The sequence below is a fragment of the Phalacrocorax carbo genome, chromosome 9 (genome assembly GCF_963921805.1).
Source record: "Phalacrocorax carbo chromosome 9, bPhaCar2.1, whole genome shotgun sequence".
Taxonomy (NCBI): Eukaryota; Metazoa; Chordata; class Aves; order Suliformes; family Phalacrocoracidae; genus Phalacrocorax; species Phalacrocorax carbo.
In genome coordinates this window covers 5,883,422-5,905,549 of record NC_087521.1, presented here as the reverse complement: position 1 = coordinate 5,905,549, position 22,128 = coordinate 5,883,422, and the positions used below count along the sequence as shown (strand labels likewise).

Below are 22,128 nucleotides of genomic sequence, written 5' to 3'. Positions count from 1 at the left end.
TCTCTTACTGTCAGCAGCAATACACCTTTACTAGAGCAGAGTGTGGGAATGAAAGCAGTTGTGTTGTCTTCTACTTGGAAGTGGGGCAGGTTTTCATTTACCCACTTGAGGGATTTCTGTGATGTCCCTGATAATCTATTGTTGTAAGTAGATGTTTGGGGGGGTTTTGGGGTGATGAAGGGAGGTAAACAAAACTTCTAGGTGAACTTTGTTCATTCTTTAAAAGGATTGTGTTATGGTCTGCTAGATTGAGGCACTGGATGATGTAAACTCAAAGGTACCTTTCTGTTCTGCATCCCGCTTTTATCACTTCTTTATAAATACATATTCCGTTCAGAGCTCTTGATGCCTTTGATCTCTTTAGGTCCATAGGTCCATACAACACGCACAGAACTCGGATCACCTTCCTTTGGGATGAAAGGTTGTAGGAATTGCTCAAGGCCTCTGGCCGCCTGCCTCAGGTGAAACAAACATGCCAAACATCGATATTTAGGCAATTACTGCTTCTGTCTGACTTTAACATATTACTACTGTGCACTTTGCCCCTCTTCTTTCTGTGACTTAAAGCATAAGATGTTCTCAGGCCACAAAGTATGGTTCCTGTTCCTTTTGCTTATTCTAGGAGTCTTTTGAAAGATTCATAGATAGTTCAAACTAGGCTGCTTTGAGGGGTCAGTAAACAATGCTGGAACACTATTAAATCCCTGTAACCAAATCATAGCTTGGTTAAAAACAAGAAGGCTTTTATTTCTAACTTCTAGTACATTCTGCCAAATGTTGGTCTTGAATCAGGTGGGCTACAATTTAAAGCCTCTCTAGGCTCCACTTAAAGAAAAAAAAAGTCAATTCACTGCAAGAAAGATTGAAGTTTTGGATTTAGGATTCACTGCTCTCTGAACTCTGCTTATGTCGAGTTCAGCTTGACTGGGCAGACAGTTTAGTTACATATGTAAGTAAAACCACATATCTTATTTGTATTTTACATTGCCACAAATACTGTTTACCATTTCATCATTTTTATATTTTAGAATGAATATTTTATTCAAATGAACCAGTCATCACTGAAAGCTTATTTGAAAAAAATTAATTGGAAATGTGACTGCCAACAAACTACTCTGGAGAGTGATTATTTTTTTTACAGTAAATACTTTTAAAAGTCGTGAACTCATGTTAGTGGGATGTAATAGATTTTTTTTTTTCTGGCCTGTCCAGTGGTTGCCACTATTGTCCAAATTCAAATAAAAATCTATGAAGCAAAGTTAGATTTTGCAAGTAGAAGGATGACAGAAGATATTTGCATTGACCTTCTTATGTTCAAGCCTTTTAAAGATTTTTCTCTACTGTTTTGGAATAAGGTTGATCTACTGGTTTAATCCTTGTTTGCAGAGCTAATTAAACAGTGTTATTCCTGGAGTTATGCTTAATAAATCTATTGCAAACCAACTTTAGAAACTGTGTTCTAGTATGTGCTTTTTAATGATTTATAAATTATTTGCCTAGGTTTAGGAATGACTTGATGTTTCTCTGAAGTTGTACTAGCTATTTGTTTGAGACACCAACAAATACAGTTTTGATGAGTGGTAATGATCAAATATGTAGTCCCAACACTTCCTGCAAGTAAATACCAGGCAATTACCACAATAGCAGAAGCTAGGCTTTTACTAATGGTGTCTTGCAATGATTTCCTAAAGTAGATGTCCTCTGTCAGGATGCTGGCTTTATTAGAAGCAGATTTGAGTGCTTGCTAGAGCTACCAGTGCAGCCCAGTTATAGTTGGTTGTGCAGAAGATTTCACATTGCAGGCTGCATTTCAGTGGTTAGGCTTCCTGTGAGCCCATCCCTGTTTGTGGTTAAACTAAAGATCTTGAAAACAGTGAGACTTCACATAACTGAGCATGTTTTCTTCTTTGGAAAATATTACTTGCTGTTCCTTCTCTTGCTGCTTATTTCATTTTTCCTCGCTAATTTACTACTATTTAAATTCTTCATGGTGAGGATTAGTTTTCCCAGTTCACTCTGTACCCCAACAAAGATATGGTAAATATCCTTTTTTCCACTGACTTGCATGGTCCTATAAAACATCTGGATGTAAAGATAAGTCAGCTGCTTGCTGGCTGTCTGCCCAAAAACAGTCTGAGATTCTGGCTGACCAGAAAATGGTCCAAGTTCTTTGTAACTGAGTGTGTGGGATCTGTGAAGGTATCAGCTTAAGTATCTTGGTTTTATTTAATATTGGTTTTAGACATTATCTTTAATCCCTGTCCTCCCATGTGCACATGGGCAGCTGTTCCTAGGGAGGTTTGAGTGATCGAAATATCTTGGAGAAGAATTGCAGGAGAGAAAGATCTAAAGAGATGAACATGGGCAGTGTGTTACAGGCACTAGCTCAAATATGCACAGGGATCTTCCCCCTTGGGCGTTTCTGTTGAGCACAGGCAGCATGGTGTAAATGTTGATATCCTCTTCCATAACACTGTGATGGCTGGAGTGAAAGTATGCGGGAGGAAAATGGAATTTTTTTGTTCAGCCAAAAGCATCATTATAATAATTTGAGTTGAAATAAGGATATGGAACAAAGAACCTGTGTAAGGCAGGAAATGCCGGCTCTCTTATAGTTACTGAAATGTTTAAATCCCTCTTGCCATAGAGGGGTAAACACTGTGAGCAGGAATGCACTGTCTCAGAGTGCCCAGAGATCGTTCATTAAAAGTTTCAACTTTTAAGGTATCTTGTGTTTGGGCACAGGGAAAACTGCATTCCAAAGGGGGTGAGTCCACATGGACCATGAATGGAAACTGCTGATGGTTTGGATTCGTCCTGGAGTGTGAACCAAGAACAAACATTACTGTGTAAAGAAATCTGTGTGTACTACATGAAGTTTTGCATGTACTCTTTTTTTTCAGATGAAAAGAGGTGTTTTTGTTGGAGAATAGGAAAAATTGAGTGTTATTCATGTAACCTGAGCAAGGCTTCCAAATTTTTAGTAAGACTAACAAAAAGATTTCATTATGCCCACTTGTGAAAAAGAAGAGTCCTGGAATGTTTTACTTAAGACTTTAATATAACCTCTGTTTTTCATAGAATTATTGAGTCCAGCTGTTATAGATCCACCATCAAATATGGATAAGGTAGCTTATTTAAACCCAGCTGTTGATTTTTTTTGACCTATGAAAACCAGCTTCATCCAGACTATACTGACAGCTCAATCTCAGAAGCCTGTTTGCACACAGGCACAGTTAGTTGTTTTCTTTTTTAAATAAATAGGCTTTTGTGGTTTATGCCGGTGTCAGTTACCACATTAGACTGAGCAATCATATCGAGTAACACTGCATTAGATTAACTGGTTAATTCTGGCATCTGAGGCTGTTGTAAACCAAGTGTTGGGAACAGGAGGATCACAGCCTCCTAGGCAGTGAGTCCGTGCTTTAGTTGGAGGTTTGAGTTACAGCATCTGGTGTCTACAGTTGTCTGTGTACAACTTCTGGTGGATGTCTATACAACCAGCTTATCACAAAGCAAATAACAGCATGCAGCAATAAACTGCAGTATTTGATCGTTCCATGTCATGCCTTCTGTGTCTCTGCTGAAACTGGAAATTTAATTTGTCTTGGGATATTGTGTTGAGCTAGGCTTTATTCGGAGTTGGATTTGTGTGTGCGCAAAAGCACTTGCATTGAGAGGTGTGTGTATACATAGAGAGGTATGTTAGTTAAACCTCCTAGGTTTTGCATTTATTTGGGGTTATTATCTGGTATTGTGTGGCAGTCGTTCTATTTTCAATCTGTAAGTTGCAGTGCATGTATGAAGCAAAATGATTTGGGAAATCTATGAAGTAGGATTTAGATGGTGTCTCTTGGCTTGCCTCTTCTGCAGCAGAGTCTTATCAAATGCAGCTACATGCAGCGAGACTTACTGCTTGTAATACCCTTAAAGTAAATCTTGAAGTACTATATGAAAGTTCTAAAGCTGTAAACTACTAACATTTTCTGCTACAACCAATTGTAGGTAGGGAAAACTTGTATCTGCTCTTAATCCAGGAAGCCTTTACATCACTGAATATATCTTTGAAATCACTCTTTATTTTGCAGTGTGTGAACCTCATGAAAACATCTGAGAACATCTCTATTCAACTCAGCTGCAGAATTAACAGCAACAGATTGTTGCAAGCTGGAGAACACTTTTTCAATTGGCTGTGACTTAAACGTATTTTTACCTAACAGCATTTGTGTGTGTCTTTGCAATAAGCTATTTCTTGACAATTCTTTAAGCATGTGAAGGTCTGAGACTGAAGTTATTTTGGCAAAGATTATCAGTCTTCGTATCGGTCAGAAGGAGGTCTGTGTGATTAAACCCATAGTACTGATGGTGGCCTTCAATTCAAACCAAAGCAAATCAAAAACTGGCAGTCATTAACTGCCAGCAGCTCACATGCTGGTATAAGATATACTGTAAATAGTTTCTTAACACAGAAGAAGAGAAACTTCTGGTATAATGAACATAAACGTGAAAAAATTTTTCTAAGTAACTAGCAGGTTAAATTTATTCTGTTGATTTTTTTTTTTTTAAAATGTTGATACATTTCTTTTTAAAGGATAGGTAACTTACTTGGCAAGAGTTATGAAGTCATGTCTTTTCAGGAGCTGTGCATTCTTTCATCCTTTCAAATTAGTCTGGATTTTTCCTCTGGGGCCATTTTTTTAAATGCAATTGATTTTTGTAAAGGTTCATGCAAATAATGCTAAAACTTTTCAGATTTTGCATACATCTGTATTGGTTAACTGAGTTATACTATTACAGATTATTTTGGCAAAGGATTCCATTTACATCCCAAAACAAATAGATGGTGAATTTGACTTGGACTAACCTGGGCTCTCCCACACCTCCAGGAATACAGCCTCTTTTATTTTTTTTTTCCAAGACAAGGGAATATCATAAATAAGTGCCAATGAAATGTTGGGACTGAAAGTATTAAGAAATCTCTTTTTGCTGATGCTATGCCCACTAAAAATAATAGTTCCATGACTCTTTTGGCTTCATAATCTAATTTGACTGGAATTTATCTATGCTTCTTAATAGTTAAATTGTGTCAAATATCAAATGATCCCACAGGCAGAATTTCAGGCTTCAGTAACTGAGACCTGAAGATGATCACGCTTGTGCTAAGAAAGCTAAGGATGTCAAAAAAGATCTGTAAGTCTTAATATGGAGATGTGGAATTTAATGAATGCGTATTGGGGCATTGTTGTATTTGAACAATTCAAAGGGGCGTTCGGCAGTCTGTCAGTGGGACCTATGTACTTGTTAACAGACTTTAGTGCAGAACTAATTGGAGTTAGAACTGTGGTGCTGACTAAATAAAGAGCCTGTTAATATTACATGCGTAACTGAGTTCTCTCTCCTTTAGCTAGACTCCTCTGTAAACTCTGGTCAGATCCACCGTTCTTTTGCTGGACATGTCTGAATAAGCAGCTTCCCTCCTTCTCCCTCCCTGTTCCCTACTTGTTTTTTTTTCCCTCTCCAAATGTTTTCTTCTAAGTTGACTGTGCTGTTTTACGAAACACACTGAAGAACTGATGTGGGTCAAAATTACTTAGCAGGAAAGACAAGGAGTGGTTTTGTCTGCGTGAACCCCAGTGGGTTCTCTGACATTGTTTCTGTGCAGTTGCCCAGGTGGTGATTACAGAGGGGCTGAGGTGCAGGAACTGCTTCATCAAGTACTGTCACCAAGAGCAGTGCTCCGGAAGGAACAGTCCTACTGAGTCTGAAGCTTTCTGTATCTTCTGTGCATGTGACTCGTCTGCCAGCACAACCAAGTTCTGAGAGGACTCTAGTGAACTCAACCACAGCGTTCCTTCCCTATGCCCTTGCAGTGCTTTCCCTGTCTGTGTGGGACAGATGAGCTCCCCTCCAGTTACCAGAGAGGGAATTAATGAAGCTTTTATGCAGCATGAAGTTACAGGGTGTCCCTCTGAGAAGACTCTGCATCATACTGAAGTGCTAGTGCAGACAGCTTCTGCTAAAAATAAGCTAGTTTGAGATAATTTAAGAAGCATGGAGATCCACTTAAGTGAAGACTGTTAGATACTTTGAAAATTCTACCGCTAAGTGCGTGAAATAATCTTCTAAATTCTTTGAATCATTAAAACTTTATTTGAAGGTCAGAGCTGCTAATGCCCCTGTAAGTTAGCTGGACTTTCACATAACTAGGGGTTCCTAATTTTCTTATTTATGGTTTTATTTTTAGAGAGCAGCAGCCTGCTGTATCTGTGATCTACAATGAATGCCAAATCTGCAATCAGCAAAGAAATTTTTGCCCCACATGATGAAAGGATGCTGGGAGCAGTCCAAGTGAAAAGAAGAACAAAAAAAAAGATTCCTTTCCTAGCTACTGGGGGTCAGGGTGAATATTTAACATACATCTGCCTGTCAGGTAAGAGTAATGATTTTGATATCCAGTTATCTGTTTTGGTTTATCTTTGATTAACTGCTTAGATATTATCTGTAGCCATAAGGAGCTGGGTGACTTGACTCTTAATAATGTAGCCGGAGACCTATGGCGCTTATCTTTAATCTTGAGAAACCTCACACTGAAGACTATTAATATTTACATCATAAAACAAATTGAACAGTTGGTTTCATTGTTTAAAAAAAAAAGTGTTCTCTCACAGCATAGCTGCAAGCAGATGGAATATTTGGTAACAGTCTCTGCTTATTGAGGTTACGATCTTTCTTGGAGGGATGAACTTCATAATGTATTTCCTTTTAATGCCCTGAAATTTTTTATCTGAGGCAAATATGCTTTCCTCTTTCCATATTTGCCTCTGTGTCTTACCAGCTCATTGGGTACTTAGATATGCAACTTTCAGCCGGAATATTTTCAGTTCATTGAACGGAACAGTGGTGCTGTGTGTCAATCACCTGACTTTAAACGCTATGAAGATGGAAGTATTTGGATTGAAGAAGAAAAGGGTGTGTAAAGGCATGGTTTTTGAGAGGTCACAGGGAACAGGGAGAAATTACCTGTTTGCTAATGTGTTCAGATGAAATTAATTTGAGTTTCTCCAAGGTCAAACGAGTGCTCATGAGAGTCTGGAGTTCAGGAATGGGGTAGGTAGTAGCTGTATGATGTTTTGCTTTATATTTTTGCCCTTTCTAATAAAACTAAAGGTCTAATTTTTTGTGTGTGTATAAATGAAACCCACTGACTGGGTAACTTATGGTTAGCTCTGGTATCATAGGTTTCTGGCTGGCTTTTTGTAAGCTTTGAATACTTTCTGGTTATTGTAGTGAAATTTACCTTAATTAAGATTGTCTTAGCCAGTTGGAAAGCAGGTTGTGATCCTGATTTGCTTGTAGTTTATACCTGTTTTCAAACTTAGGGTGGAATTCAGTTGCCTGGAAGTAGGCATTTGGTGCACTTTTAGGCTTCTTGCCCTGCCTCCAGGTAGCTCTCCAGGAAGAAATCCCTCGTAGTTTTCATGTCTGTCAACTGATGAGCATGTGTGAATATCTTTGGTATCCTGGGATGATTTAGTCACTTAGGTTTTAGGCATATCAGTTTCTCCTGAGTATGTGCTGCTTACTGGAAGTAAAACTAGTGGTCAGAGGAAGAATCATAGAATAGTTTGGGTTGAAAAGAACCTTTAAAGATCATCTAGTCCAACCCCTCCCTGTAATGAGCAGGGACATCTTCAACCAGATCAGGTTGCTCAGAGCCCTGTCTGACCTGACCCTGAATGTTTCCAGGGATGGGGCATCTACCACCTCTCTGGGCAACCTGTTCTAGTGTCTCGCCACTCTCGTAAAAATTTTATTCCTTATATCTAGCATGAATCTACCCTCTTTCAGTTTAAATCCATTACCCCTTGTCCTGTTGCAGCAGGCCCTGCTGAAATGTCTGTCCCCATCTATAAACCCCCTTTAAGTACTGGAAGGCTGCAATAAGGTGTCCCTGGAGCCTTCTTTCCTCCAGGCTGAACAACCCCAACTGTCTCAGCCTTAGGAGAGGTGTTCCATCCCTCTGATCATTCTTGTGGCCCTCCTCTGGACCCGCTCCAACAAGTTCATGTCTCTCCTGTACTGAGGATGCCAGAGCTGGACGCAGCACTCCAGGTGGGGTCTCACCGGAGCAGAGCAGGAGGGCAGAATCACCTCCCTTGACCTGCTGGGCCACGCTGCTTTTGATGCAGCCCAGGGTGCGGTTGGCTTTCTGGGCTGTGAGCACACATTGTCATCTCATGTCCAGCTTTTTACCCACTAGTATGCCCAAGTCCTCAGCAGGGCTGCTCTCAATCTCTTCATCCCCCCCAGCCTGTGTTGATACTGGGGGTTGCCCTGACCCAGGTGCAGGACCTTGCTTGCACTTGGCCTTGTTGAACCTCTTGAGGTTCATATGGGCCTGCTTCTTGAGCTTGTTCATGTCCCTGTGGATGGCGTCCTGTCCCTCAGGTGTGTCTACTGCACCATGGGCTTTGTGTCATCTGTAAACTTGCTGAGTTGAGGGTGCACTTGATCTCACTGTCTGTGTCACTGATGAAGATATTAAACAGCACTTTTCCCCGTATGGAGCCGTGATGGACACCACTTGTCACCAGTCTCCATCTGGATGTTGAGCTATTGACCACTACCTTCTTGGATGCGACCATCCAGTCAGCTCCTTATCCACCAAACAGTCCACCCATCAAATGCATATCTCTCCAATTTATAGAGAAGGACGCTATGGGGGACTATGTCAAAGGCCTTACAGAAGTCCAGATAGATGTCATCCATAGCTCTTCCCTTGTCTGCTGATGTCACTCCATCATAGAAAGCCACTAGATTGGTCAGGCAGGACTTGCTCTTGGTGAAGCCATGCTGGCTGCCTTGGATCACCTCCCTGTCCTCCAAGTGCCTTAACATAGCTTCTAGGAGGATCTGTTCCATGATCTTCCCCGGCACAGAGGTGTGGCTGACAGGATGGTAGTTACCCATGTCCTTCTTTCTACACTTTTTAAAAATGGGTGCAATGTTTCCCCTTTTCCAGTCCCCAGGGACTTCACCTGACTGCCACGACTTTTCAAATATCATGGAGAGTGGCTTGGCAACAACATCAGCCAGTTCCCTCAGGAGTCCGGGATGCATCTTGTCATGTCTCAGACTTATGGATGTTCAGGTTCCTCAGGCAGTCACAAACCTGATCTTCTCTTACAGTGGGTGGGACTCTGCTTCCCCAGTCCTTGTCTCGTGCTCCATTCGCTTGAGTGGTATGGGAAGAGAGGTTACCAGTGAAGACTGAGGCAAAAAATTTGAGTACATTAGCCTTCTCATCTGTTGTTACCAGTTTTCTAGTCTTATTCATTCAGGGGATACACTTTCTCTGACCTTCCTTGTCTGGCTGACATACCTGTAGAAGCCCTTCTTACTATTCTTTGCATCCCTTGCCAGGTTCAGCTCTAGCTGCGCCTTGGCCTTTCTGACTCCATCCCTACACAACCAGGCAGTGTCTCTATGCTCTTCCCAGGATACCTGTCCCTGCTTCCACTGCCTGTGTATTTCCTTCTTACCTTTTAGTTTGAAAACTCATCCATGTTGGTCACTTGCCTTCCTCTCTTGATTTCTTACACCCGGGGATTGAGAGCTCTTGTGCTTCATAGAAAGTGTCCTTAAAGATCTGCCAGCTCTGTTGTGCTCCCTTTTCCCTGACGGCAGTTTTCTGGGGGATCCTGTTGACTAACTCCTTGAACCACTGGAAGTCTGCTTTTCCTAAAATTCAGGGTTCTGACTTTGCTCTTTGCCTGACCCATATCCCTCAGGACTGCGAACTCCACCAGTGCATGATCACTGCAGTACAGGCTGCCTGCAATCTTGACATCACCGATGAGCTCACTTGCATTGGTGACCATCAGGTCTGGTATTGCATACCCTCTTGTAGGGCTGTCAATTACCTGGCTTAAGAACCTATACTTCATTCACTCCAGGAGTCTCCTGGATCAGCTCACTGTGCTACTTTTCCAGCAGGTGGTTGAAGTCCTCCAGCAGTATGAGACACTCTGAGTGTGATCTCTCCTGCAGCTGGAGTAAGAAAGCTTCATCAACAGGCCTTGCCTTGATAGCAGCCTGTAGTAAATGCCAACCATAAAGTTCCCTTTGCCTGTTGCCTTGGTCTCTAATTCTTACCCATAAGCTTTCAACCTGCTTATGGCTAGTCTTCAGAGACAGCTCTTCACAATCTATCCGTTCCTTCATGTAGAGGGCAAGCCCTCTGCCCCTCCTTGCCTGTCCCTTCTGAACAGCCTGTAGCCGTTGATAGCTGCACTCCAGTCATGGAACTCATCTCACCAAGTTTCAGTACTGGCAACTAGGCCATAGCTTTCTAGCAGCATGGTGGCTTCCTGCTTGTTGGCCGTGCAGTCTGCATTTGTGTAGAGGCACGTCAGCTGGGCTGTTGGCCATGTCACCTTCTTAGAGCAACAAACCTTAATTCCTTTGAGGTACTTCACCAGTGTTTCCTTGTTGGTTTCTGTTACCTCAGGAGCCCCTGGCTCATGTCCTTAAGACTTCAAGTGTGCTCCGATGTACCCAGCACATCTCGGAGCAGCAGGCTGAAGGCCCGCACTAGTACCCCATCTAATCTTGGCATATCATCCCACAGTTTGTCACAGGCAAGTCTGATATTATCCCCCTCTCCCTTCAAGCCTAGTTTAAAGATCTGTCAATGAGCCTCATGAGCAAAGACCCTTGGAGAAAGGTGAATCCCATCTGATGCCAGCAGGCCTGGTGCCATGTATACCATCCCAAAACTGTGGTGGTGGCACCAGCCACAGAGCCGTGTGTTAATAGGCTGGGTCCATCAGTTTCTTCTGATGGTGCTGCCCGCAACTGGAAGGATAGAAGAAAAAAATTACCTGTGCTCCAGACTCCCTTACCAACTGTCACAAGGTCCTGAAGTCTCCTGACTGCCCTTGGAATACATGGTGCTGCTTCACCACCACTCACACTGAAGACCAAGAAGCACTCTGTGAATCTCAGAAGGCTGCAGTTATTTGTGGACTAAATGGAAGATAGTGTTTCATGGACTCTTTCAAATTGTTTTCCAGTGAAAACTATGTTAAAACTTTCAAAACATATAACCTAATGACTCTACTACTGATAGAAGACTTCACACAAAATGTGTATTTATTGAATGTTATTGAATCAAATGCTATTTGTATGCTTATGTTAAAATATAAACTGCAGACTGTATGCACACACATGTTGTGGACAGTGAGACAAAACAGAAGACCTCTCACTTCCAGCAGAGCATTCTGCTTGTTATTCTCCCCATATACAGAGCTTCAAGGAAGGGTTTAAAAATTGATTTCCCAAGGCTATTCCCTAGGCTTGTGGTTGGGGTACTCTTTTTGGATGTAAGGGTTGCAGGTCTCAATTTTCTGAGGTTGCAGAGGAAACTGAATCTAGGTCTCCCATCTTTTAAAGAAATGTTCAAATCACTAAGTTTTTGAAGGAAAACTAAACTCCTCTTCCTTTAGCAGTCAAAGTTTTCAAGTCAAGTCCAATTTTTTCTAAGTCACTTGAAAGAACAATCCTGTTCTAGGGCTGTGCAGCCTGTTTTGGAATATCCAGGTGTTTGATACCCATGTTCATGAGGAAAGGTTAGAGGGGTGATCTATGCTTATAATTTTCTGTAGGTTAACTCTATTGACTAGATATTTTTTTTTAAATTGCCATTCTGGTGAAGCTAGCCCTTCTTCAGCTCCCCTGCCCTCATGTTGGTGTTTAGCAGCCAACATGGATTTTAAGAGGTTGAATGATCTTAGATGCATCTAATGGCTTTCCACAACAGGATGAGTAAGGAGGAAACGGCTGATATCCTGACTTAAGTAGAGTTCTCCCTGATGACAACGAGAAGCATTTAGGATCTAAATAAAATTACTGTATGGTGGGCACTGAAAAGTGGCATAATTGTATTGGGAGAGCCCTCATTAGTGGCTCACTACTAGTGGGACTTCGCAAGGATCTGAGAGCAGTTGTTTTATATAAATTTTTAGCATTTATGTTATGGAAAGTACAGTATGGTTAGTAATTTTAGTAGACAACAAAGTGACTAGGAAGGGGACTGCCTGGCTGTGTTTGTGTTTGAGGGCAGTATTAGAGTTCCAAACAGGCTGATCTATAAGATGATGAAATTCAATAGGGTCAAGTGCAATTAGTTATTTAGTTGGGAATAATCAATGGCACAAAACTGAGCGATAGGGAACAACTGTTTCTACCACTGTGGTTAAAGGAAATTGTGACAAGGATAAACCATGGATTTTGCTATTTCTGATGGCTGTGAAGCAATAATGGTTTTAGTTGCAGCAATAAGTTGTGTTATGAATAAAGAAAAGTTTTCCTTTAGTAAGGGTAAGTTAATGTGGGGATGGCAGTTTAGCTGTGTCCCCAAATAGTGTAAGATAAACTATATCTTGGGATAACAGAATATACTTGGTAACCTTCAATTTTTCTGTGATTTGGTACAATGAATGAGACACAAAGGTGGCTGCCACTGGATTTCAGTTTCCATTTCAAGTGACACATGCTTTAATGGCGAGTGTTGCAACCTCTATCTTGGAAACACCTATATCAGCCTTTGACCCTTGTCCCATTTTTTTCTAGGTTTGCTATGTATTAGGTAAACATAGTGACTGGAATATCTTTGTGTTCTTAGTTTCCTTGGACTAATTCAGTTTGGCCTTTGCTAAAAGGAATTTGCTAATTTACTGTTGAGAACTGAATTTGTCAGTTGAAAGAATACATATAGAAACTGACTTGTTAAAGGACTCAATAAATATTTGGGGATATAAAATATTCTGCCTAGTTGTAGTGTAATTCAAGATAGGATACAGAAAACTAAACATCAGCCATTGTGATATCTACTTTTATTTACTGTTCAGTTTGTAACTGACAAATTGAATGAATTGTTATAGTTAAATGTTTTCCTTTCTGTGTTGAAGCAAAAATACATTGTTGTTTGTCTGCAATTTTGCAAGCATGGATAGAGCTGCTGATTGGCAAGAATGCCTGTAGGCCTCAAAGAGATGGGATAGCAAAGTATTAAAAAAATCAAATGTTGAACAGAACAAGATGGGAGGGTAAAGAAGATTCTTTAAAATATGTATTTGATGTATGTACTGGATTTTTTGTTTTGCAATACCAAATACTGAATTGGTTAGAAGGAAATACTTGTTAATACTCCAGAAAGGCGTACCTAAAACCTGTCATCTGAAACTGGAGACACATTAAGGTAAGAAATCTGTAACGAGACTGCTTGTCAGACTGGTGGAAACCAAACACCTGGGTTACCTGCAACCTTCTAGCCTCCTGTAGTGGTAGGGCTGGCCAAGTTAGACTGGCAAGCAGAACCCAGAGAGATCTTTTGGGAATTACTTGGTTGAAGAACAGCAACAAAGGAGTAGACAGATGGAAAACACAGAGGTGGGGTGGCTGTAGGCAGAACAGAGAAGATGAAAACTGGGATTTTTTTTTTTTACAGTTGGAAGAGAATTTAACACAGAAAAGACACGAAATTCAGAACTGAAAGTGGATATTTATCACCTCCTCCACACTAGCAGACCTAGTGACAGTTACTGGATCAGATCTAAGTTTTAATTTTGTCATCATTGTCTTATATAATTGAAACATATTTTTTAAAATAGTTCTTAGCCTTATTTAGAATTCTGAATTAAGTATAAAATACTTAAACGGTCACTTCAGAAATATAGGACACTGTTCTCCTACTTGCTTGTGCCCAGTTCTGTGTGTGTTATTTCCTTTGATACACTATCACTTTGTTTTTAAGTAATTAATATTTAAATTTTTAAATTTTTTTCTAGTGCATCAGAAGTGTTCTGGTTTGTATGTATGGATATGGCATTGACCTTTCAGAACTAAAAATCTATTGCAATTGTAGCCAGATGGTTCCTTTTTGAACCTGAATTCTGTGTGTCATAACACTCTTGGCTTAGCGGCACTGCTCTTTCTAGTCCTTCTGCCAAAAAGCTTGGCATTTGACTGTAAAGCTAAAGTTGTTTAAAACTGGAAGTGGAACCTTTTCCCCCTGTGGTTTTGACTTAAATAGTGTTATTAATATATTGTCAGTTTCGGGGTTTTATTGGATGGCTTTTATGCAAAAGTACAACCCATCAGAATGGTGCTAGAAAAGCCAAAAGGAAATGCAAAGAAATCATAAGAAATATATAAAAATAAGATGTACGTGCAGGGGGAGAGTGTGTTAGGTTTAACTGTGACTGTCGGATGTTCAAAAGACAGGCACTAAATAGCTTAGAAAGCTATTTGCAGTTACCCCAGAAGGTTTGGGATTTTTGGTGTTGTGTTTTTCTTTTCTTTATAAGCATACAAACAAAGATATGCCTTATTAGCTTAAGCAGTTCTGTGAATATCCTCACTTGTGCTCTTACAGTACAAATACTTCAGCGGATATCTAACCACAGCACTTGGGTGCACTCCCAACATAAGCTTTGCATTCTGTTTTTTTGCCCCTAGAGCCAATGGTGCTGTGAAGTTGTTTTTCTAAATATGAATTTGTTGTTCCTCCCATACTGGCTGTTCATGGAATAGACTATTACCCAGGAATGATCTACATCTATCGCTCCGTTGAAGGTCACTTGACATGGCTGCTAGAAATTGGCCATAATTTCATGGAGAGTTCAAGGGCAGGTTAAGTGCAATTGAGTTTTCAGCATCGTAGCGGAGCTGGAAACTGGAAAGTAGTGAGAAGGAGCTTCATATAAAAAGAATTTTTTTCCGAATATGTTATTTTCCCTTTAAATTTTGCTTCTGTGCTGAAGTGACAATCTCCCAGTTTATTTTCTATATTTTCTTGTTGAAGAAAATATCCCATTTTCAGGAGCTTGTAGTGCAGAAGATTCTCATGGTTCCTTCTCAGGACATGAGAAACCAAAGTAAACTTCATTTATCCATGACTTTGCAGGAGGAATGCTATAATCACCTCCCCATAGGGTGTATTGCAGCATTACTGCATATTTAAGGGAGGTCAGGCATTTCCCCTCTGCTTAAATGTCATAGTGAGAAGCGAGAATGATAGTTCAGTGCTCATGGTCAGACATAGGGCATTCACTTTGAGTGTGACTTGCTTAGATGTGAGACTCTCCACTGAATGTTTAATTATTTATGCAAAATAGAACACGATTTATGTGAGACATTCAGTCAGCCCAGAAGAACATGCATACCAAACACTGGTTCAGTCTTCTGCAAGCTCTGATGTGGGCAGCCGTTTGAAGACAGCACCACAACTGCTCTGAGGTTGTCCTTAGCCCCACACCCAGACTGGCACAGCCGGCTGAACATTTGGGAATAGATTAGTATGTTCAGTCAGGGGAAGTATTTCTGGTACCTCTACTTAACACAAGGGCTACCTGAGCAGATGGTGGCTTTAACATAAAGGCTCATATTCTGTCCCTCAGAAGAGGGATGTTGAGTATCCCTATGCCTCAGATGAGTTCCTTGAATACGAACAGTCAGTATAGAAAGTGCAGCTGCCATCGTCAGTTCTCCGCCTAATACTTTTGCATTCAATCTGAAAATACCTCAACTTTCTGATGGCCAATGGAGAAACTAGTCCAGAATTCAATGGACAGGACTCTGCAATGCAGAAAACGTAGGAAATAAATATACTGTTCCCTTTTATTGGCTTTTTTTAATGTCAAAGCACAAATGCATTGAAGGTCTTCAATTGGCCACTGACGCTTCTAAAACCTTCTCATCGTGCAGAGTCAGCGGCTGCTTTTGCTTCCAGTTACTCGGCTATCTACCCTACACAGATTTTGTGCAAATCTTGTATTCATGTAGGTAGAGTGAAATTGATGTAACATTCTGTGGTTTACACACGCACATAGTTAGGTTCATGTTTAATGGCAACTTCTTCGTGTCTGTTCCTGGACTTCCATGAACTGGGGCCTCTGGCTCTTCCTAGTGCCTACAGTGATGTTCGTATGTCTATACAGTGAGCTGACCATAGCAGCTCACTGAAGCTTTTTACCAGTGGTCATGCGGCTGGACTGATGTGAATGTGTGAGCCCCTGGCCATGAGAAGCATGAACAACTTCAGTTAATTGTTTCATATAAGCAAAAAAGCCAAGACTAATATTACAGTTGTAAAAAATAAAGTACAGTGATGATGCTGAGGGAAACCTTCCTTTTTTTAACGGGTAAAAATAACAAGTCATTGGTATAGCCAGCTTTGAAAAGTTATGTAGTATATCAACGAAGTCCTTTGGGAAACAGCTGTGGAAGTCTCAGGAATGGCATTAAAGGTGACTGATTTTTGCCTGTAGGATAACAAGGCGGTCTGAGAGATCACTTGGGTTTACTTCTAAACAGATTTTTAAAATACATTAATACATAGATCAATTTTTTCAGAGTAGCTTCAGCCCTGAGAGGAAAAAAAAAAATCAATAATATTACTATTTTCTGATGAATGAGCTACTGATTATGTTTTTTCTGTTCTACTGCTGGATACCTTTTGATATGCTTAGATATGTGTGTTGGCATATACCTGTATAAAATGTAATCATACTAAATCCTTTTATTTAGTCTTCATGCAGTGATTGCTTTTCCACCAGAAAGTAAGCAAATATACACAAGTGTTGTCGGCCTTTATATGCCATTTCATATATGCTGTATCTTATTTCTGCATTTCCATTTTTGTCTGTGTTTTCAGATTAGAAAACCTGGGAAACAATTTTCTGGGTTTGTACAGCACACAGTCTGTATAATATTTGGTTGATAATTGGAGCTTGTAGAAGACATTCAAATACTTAGCTTTAGTCCTTCTAGCTGTAGTTCAATCTTGAAAAAATCAGCTTTCCTCGTCTGGGGAAATACTTCATTCACTGAAGAAGCTTTCGAGGAAACAAGCTGAAATACGTTAGCCCTTCAGCAAAATTTAAGGGCATGTGTGAGAATTCCTTTGAGACAGGTGGCTGTGGCAAACAGTGAAAAGGGTAAAGAACTGTATCCTTTCCAATGTTTGGAGGGTAGAACAGGCTCACTCCCCTTTCTTCTTTGCTTCACTCCATTAATTTAGAAAAAATTTATTTGATCATTCTAATGCTTATCTGTTCTACTTCTGAATGAGGTAATGCTGCTTGGCATTGTGTACGTGGCAGATTACTCTGTTTTTTACCACCGAGTGTGTGTTTTAGGTTGGTGCTTGTATTTGTTGGTTAGCAAGTTATTTCCAGCGATGATATCAAATTCAAAAATCTCATTAAATGCTGTTTAAAAAAACCCTCCATGCCTACTGACTGTAAGGATTACTATAAAGGCAATTTCTGCAAAATGTAAATACTCAATTGGAAAACATGTTTACATCATCAAATACACAAGAATGATTATGGGCTTTCGTGGTGGATATGTTTTCCCCCTTATTAACATTGCTTCAGAAGTCAGTTTGAGTGGAGTTAAAACCTTTCTACAAGCAATAGGATTGAAGCAAATATGTCTCTTCAGCATGCCTACCTTGTCTTTACTAGGGTTCTTTTAAGCTTGATTAACCATCATAGGAGTTTGGAGGAATTCTCTGACGTTTACGCTGCCTTTGCTTCTCCTTTTGAAATAGCTACCTAAAAAAAAATAAAAAAATCTGGGTTAACTTTTAAAGTTAAATTATTTTAAATATAAGGAAATAGAAGTTTGCATATGCAGAGGCATAATATTATTATTAACCTTTCTGTGGAGTGAACTAAGGCCCATTACAACCTTGATGTTTTCTCTTCGAAGAGAAATGAAAAATGAAGTTGAAGAGATGTTTTAGACATATTTCGTACCACAAGCCTCTATTCATGCATGCGTGTTGCTCTGGGTTCAGGTGTTAGCTGGTTTTTTGTGTGTTTTGTTTTAAACAACAATAGCAACAAGTTTTGAACGGTGTGTCATGGCGAAAATGCAAATCGTTTTCTTTGTAAGCCAGAACAGGGGGAAAACCCAAACAAGTTTCTCTTCCTTCCACATCTAAGGGTGAAGTTCGGAACCATCATTGTCTCATCTTGGTAATGGCTTCTTTAAAATGACGGTTTAATCATTCAGGTACCTGTAGGGCAAACGAATATCTAGCTCCTCTTGCTGTGTGCCCAATGACCTACATTCATGGCTCTGAACTGACCATTAAGTTGGGTAAAGGAGGGCACTGATATTTTTTTGAATTGTGCTTAACATGGTTACATTCATGTAGTGTACTGTGTGTGTCTAAATAAACATATATTAAATGTATACATGTGTATCAAGTTTCCATCTACTGTTAGCTGCTAGCCTCAGGGCTTATAGTAACTGCAGAAGCAGTTGTTCCCAGTAATGCTGGTTGATTGTAACTGGCTGTGCTCAGATGTCTTGTGGCTTGGAAGACTGGCAGCATAGACAAGGGTAATGCTTGTCTGAAAAACAGCTTCCCTGTTGCATCACACCTCAGTGAATTTGCCGTGATGTTGATGTTTTGGGTGCAGTGCTCAGTTAAACTGTCAAAACAAAATTGCCTTCAACTACTTATAATGAGATTATGCTACTGAGTACAGTTCTTAACCAAGCCTCTCTTCCCTTCTTTATCAGGACATGATTCGTCCTTGTTAGGTATTTCTGATCTTTCAACTCCATTGTTCTCAAAAGGAGTTTTAAAGTCCAAATATCACTTGCTTTTAATGATAACAAATGCCAAATTCCATTTTATAAAAGGAATTGAAAAAATCTTAAGTCATGTAGGGGTCTTTGAAAATCTTTAACAGTGATCAAATCGTATAAGTGAAAAACTGGTGGTTTTTGGGTGGGAGCCTGATTAACCTTCTGTTCCTCATTATTGATCTTATATTTCCCCTCTCCTATTGTAAATAAATTAAGAAAAACTTCAGCGGGTAGGCTACATGTATTGATCGTATTCAGAGTAATACCCTTAATATATGTCGATGCTGTCATCCCTCCTGACTGAGTTGTTTAACTTCATGTAACCAGTACTTTTTCACAAGAATTTTGTGTAGGAGGAAATCTTGTTAGAAAAAAGCTACAGAATTGTGTATTTGAAAGCATCTAGTCTAAGATTAGTGGGGTGCTTAAAAATGTAAAAATGCAAAAAAAAAAAATGTATGTGTGCTCCCATGCATTCTCCCCTACCCCCGTCTGATCTAACTTGCATGCAGGAAATACTTTCTGAATTGCAAGCTGAAGGTGTGCTGTTGTTTCCTGTTTAGCTCCTTTTTCTTTTTTTAGAATAGAATTGTAACAGACTGATAAACCTCAAGTTAATTATTGTTCATCACTTTCAGTTTTATAAAATGATGTGTCAATCCAGGGAACTTGTGTTACTAATGTTGCCTTCAACTCCAAAAGTTGAGCTTTTGGAATTGCTTCTCCCTCCACATCATGCATACATGGACTCCTAGGAAAGATGTCCAAAATCCCAAATGAGATTGTCTTGGAAATATAAGAGAGCAAAAAAACATGAGCAAAGCAAAAGCATAGAAAACTTGATGGGAAAAGTGAGGCATCGAATATCTTTAGTCAGATGTAATTTTGCAGTAATCAAAGGGGATAGGTTTAATATTCATAAATATGAAGCCTGTACTGATGCAGTAAGTTTTTATGCATAACAAGTTGGTTGCAAAGCTGTATGTTGGAAGTTGTACACTGGAAGTTGTATTTTGCCCCATTCATCATAAAGGAAGTTCAGTGAGGTTATTCTTAGTTGGATTTTGTAGCCTTTTCCATGGAGACATACCAAAATTACAGTGGAGGGTTACACAAAGTGGTTAGGCTGCAGATGTCCTTTCCCCCCTCCATGTTCAGAAGGGGATGGTGGCTCTGTAGTGCTTTATCCATTTGTTGGAATGACTTGTGCTGGGTAGGTTTGTACTCCTCAGGAGCTGGCAATAGCTTCTTTCAGTGAGTGCAGCATATTTCACTGCAGTGTCTTGCCCAGAACGTGGCAGATGCTTGCATCAAGTTTAACACCAGGCTAAAATGTTTGAATGTTGTGCTGTCTTTTGGAAGGATTTTGTTTGTTTTTTGTCCAAGTGAGGCTTTTCGCAGGGCTTGGTGCTATCTTATATGTGATAAAAATGCAGAGCTAGAAGTAAGGATGTACTAAACAATACATCATGGTAACTATTCCTTCAAGTTTATAGCAACCATGCACATTAAGGCCTGCGTGAGTCTCCTCTAATTGCTAGCTTTGGTGGAAACCATTTTCATTGTACCATGGCAGTTAAAACCAGTGTCTTCTGCTTTGAGGTAGAATTAATTTTGAACAGCTTTCTTAGCTTTCATGGTGCATGTTATTTAGAATACCCTGACTCACCGCATTACGGATTGTTGAACTTGAATCATACTGAGCAGAAAGCTTCTGGATTGTTCCCTTGTGGTTGCGCTTCAGAAAGCATTTCTGCAGTTGCTGTGTAGCTCTGCTCTTCGTAGTCTTATCAGCTCGTAAAGAAAACTTTCTGCCTGACCAGTGGTGGTGTATTACAGACTCTTTTAGTAGATAAACATCAGAATAAAATCTTATCCTTTTATAGTACTCCAAGCTTCAGGAGTAAAATCCTGTAAGTTTTCATCATACTTCTGACCTTTGAAGACTGTACTATCAAACAATTTTCAGTGCAGAGCAGCACGTAAGAAAAGTACTTAAAGGAATTGCTAAACTGATTAGAATATTACATCAAACTTCTGTCATTAGGTAGGTTTTATTGTTGCCTTGACAAGGAAAAAGATTAATAATGGAGTCCTGATCTCTAAACATTTTCTGTTTGTGATTTTAATCTATAGATAATCTTTTTAAAGTGAGTTAAATAAAAACAGATCAGATCTGATGCCTGATCTTCTGCTGAGATTTGCCTGCATCCCCCAGTTTATCCAGACTGCTGCCATAGGAGGTCAGATACCAGTCAAGTAGCATGCCACCTATGAAGTAAAATAAGGAGGGAATTTTGAACTAATTCTGTCCAATTCTCCCCCACTGGTGTAATATATAAACATTTCTAGCTGTAGCAATAAAAACAAGGTTGTGGTCTTGTGCATGCATGTGTGTATATATATGCTACCACAAACAATTGTTCTGCATTTACAGCAGGCAGTGTTTTTCCTCCAGCCTACTTACATTAAGATTTTTATGTAACTTGGGTTTTGTAGTCTCATTGTGCATATCCTAACAAGAAGGAAAAACAACATACAAAGGGTGGGGAGCCTGAGAGAATATAAACTATGCCGAGTTTTGTTGGCCTTGTATCAGGGAGGAGCCTACCCATTTGTTCAAGTTAAAACAATCTCTAGTAACTGTTTAGCTGAACAACTTCATAGAGAAAATCTGGCACACCCTGTCAGCTGCTTTTCTGCTGTGTTCTTTATAGCGCAACAGCACACAGTAACTTTGGGTAGCCTCAGGGAATGATTGAGTTAAAACCCTACAGCAGCTCAACTTCTCTAACATTAGTGTTTTGAAGAAAACTTCATTTAGGTGAAATTTTAAGAGGGTGGGTCTGGGATAACTTTATAATATTGTGGAATGTATGCATAAGCCAGTGAAGTTTCTGAGGCAATTTTATCCCCTAAATCTAGATGGCTATTGGAAAATTGCTTTAGGCATCTAATTTTCCTTCCGTATTGTCTCCTCAGATATGTCTTCAGAGGGACAGGCTCAGCTGGAAGGGAAGCTGCAACATAAACTTCTTGCTGGATGAAATAACTAGTAAATGCTTTTCATAGATAATATGATACCAGCCCCTGCTGTGCTGGTTTTCTTAAATCTCTGCCTTGTCACTCTTTGTGGAACACAGTAGTAATGGCAAGAGCAGTTGTCTCTGACTGGATCAATGACTTGGAAGAGAACAGAACTGTTAAAAGAATATTATCTTGCTAGAAGCAAGAGCAGCATTTATACAAAGCATTCAAAGCATTTGCACAAAGTATGCTTTTTGTGAGTGAGGTGAAAATTTGAAAGCTTAAATAAATGAAGCTTTTGTCCCCCAGTCATTGTGTTTGTTGACCTGCATTAATGACAGATTCCTAAAGAAATCTTGGCTCTTCAAGGGCCTGGGAATATCTAAAGTTGCTGAAAACACTCTGATAAGATTTTTGGCAGCTGAATTTTTT

At 39.8% G+C, this 22,128-nt stretch overlaps 1 protein-coding gene across 3 annotated transcripts in view; it reads left to right on the top strand.

Annotated features, from left to right (window-relative positions):
- STXBP6 (syntaxin binding protein 6) overlaps positions 1-22,128 on the top strand; it is a 130,785-nt gene that overhangs the window by 35,455 nt on the left and 73,202 nt on the right. Inside the window, exon 2 of one of the 3 annotated variants that reach the window (XM_064460177.1) lies at positions 6,245-6,430. The exons of 1 other annotated variant lie outside the window; for it this stretch is intronic. In XM_064460177.1, coding sequence (XP_064316247.1) covers positions 6,277-6,430 — 154 coding nt within the window. In that variant the 5' untranslated portion in view covers positions 6,245-6,276. Of the gene's footprint in view, positions 1-6,244; positions 6,431-22,128 lie in introns of those variants that run through there. One more of the 3 variants, XM_064460178.1, reaches the window with a different exon arrangement.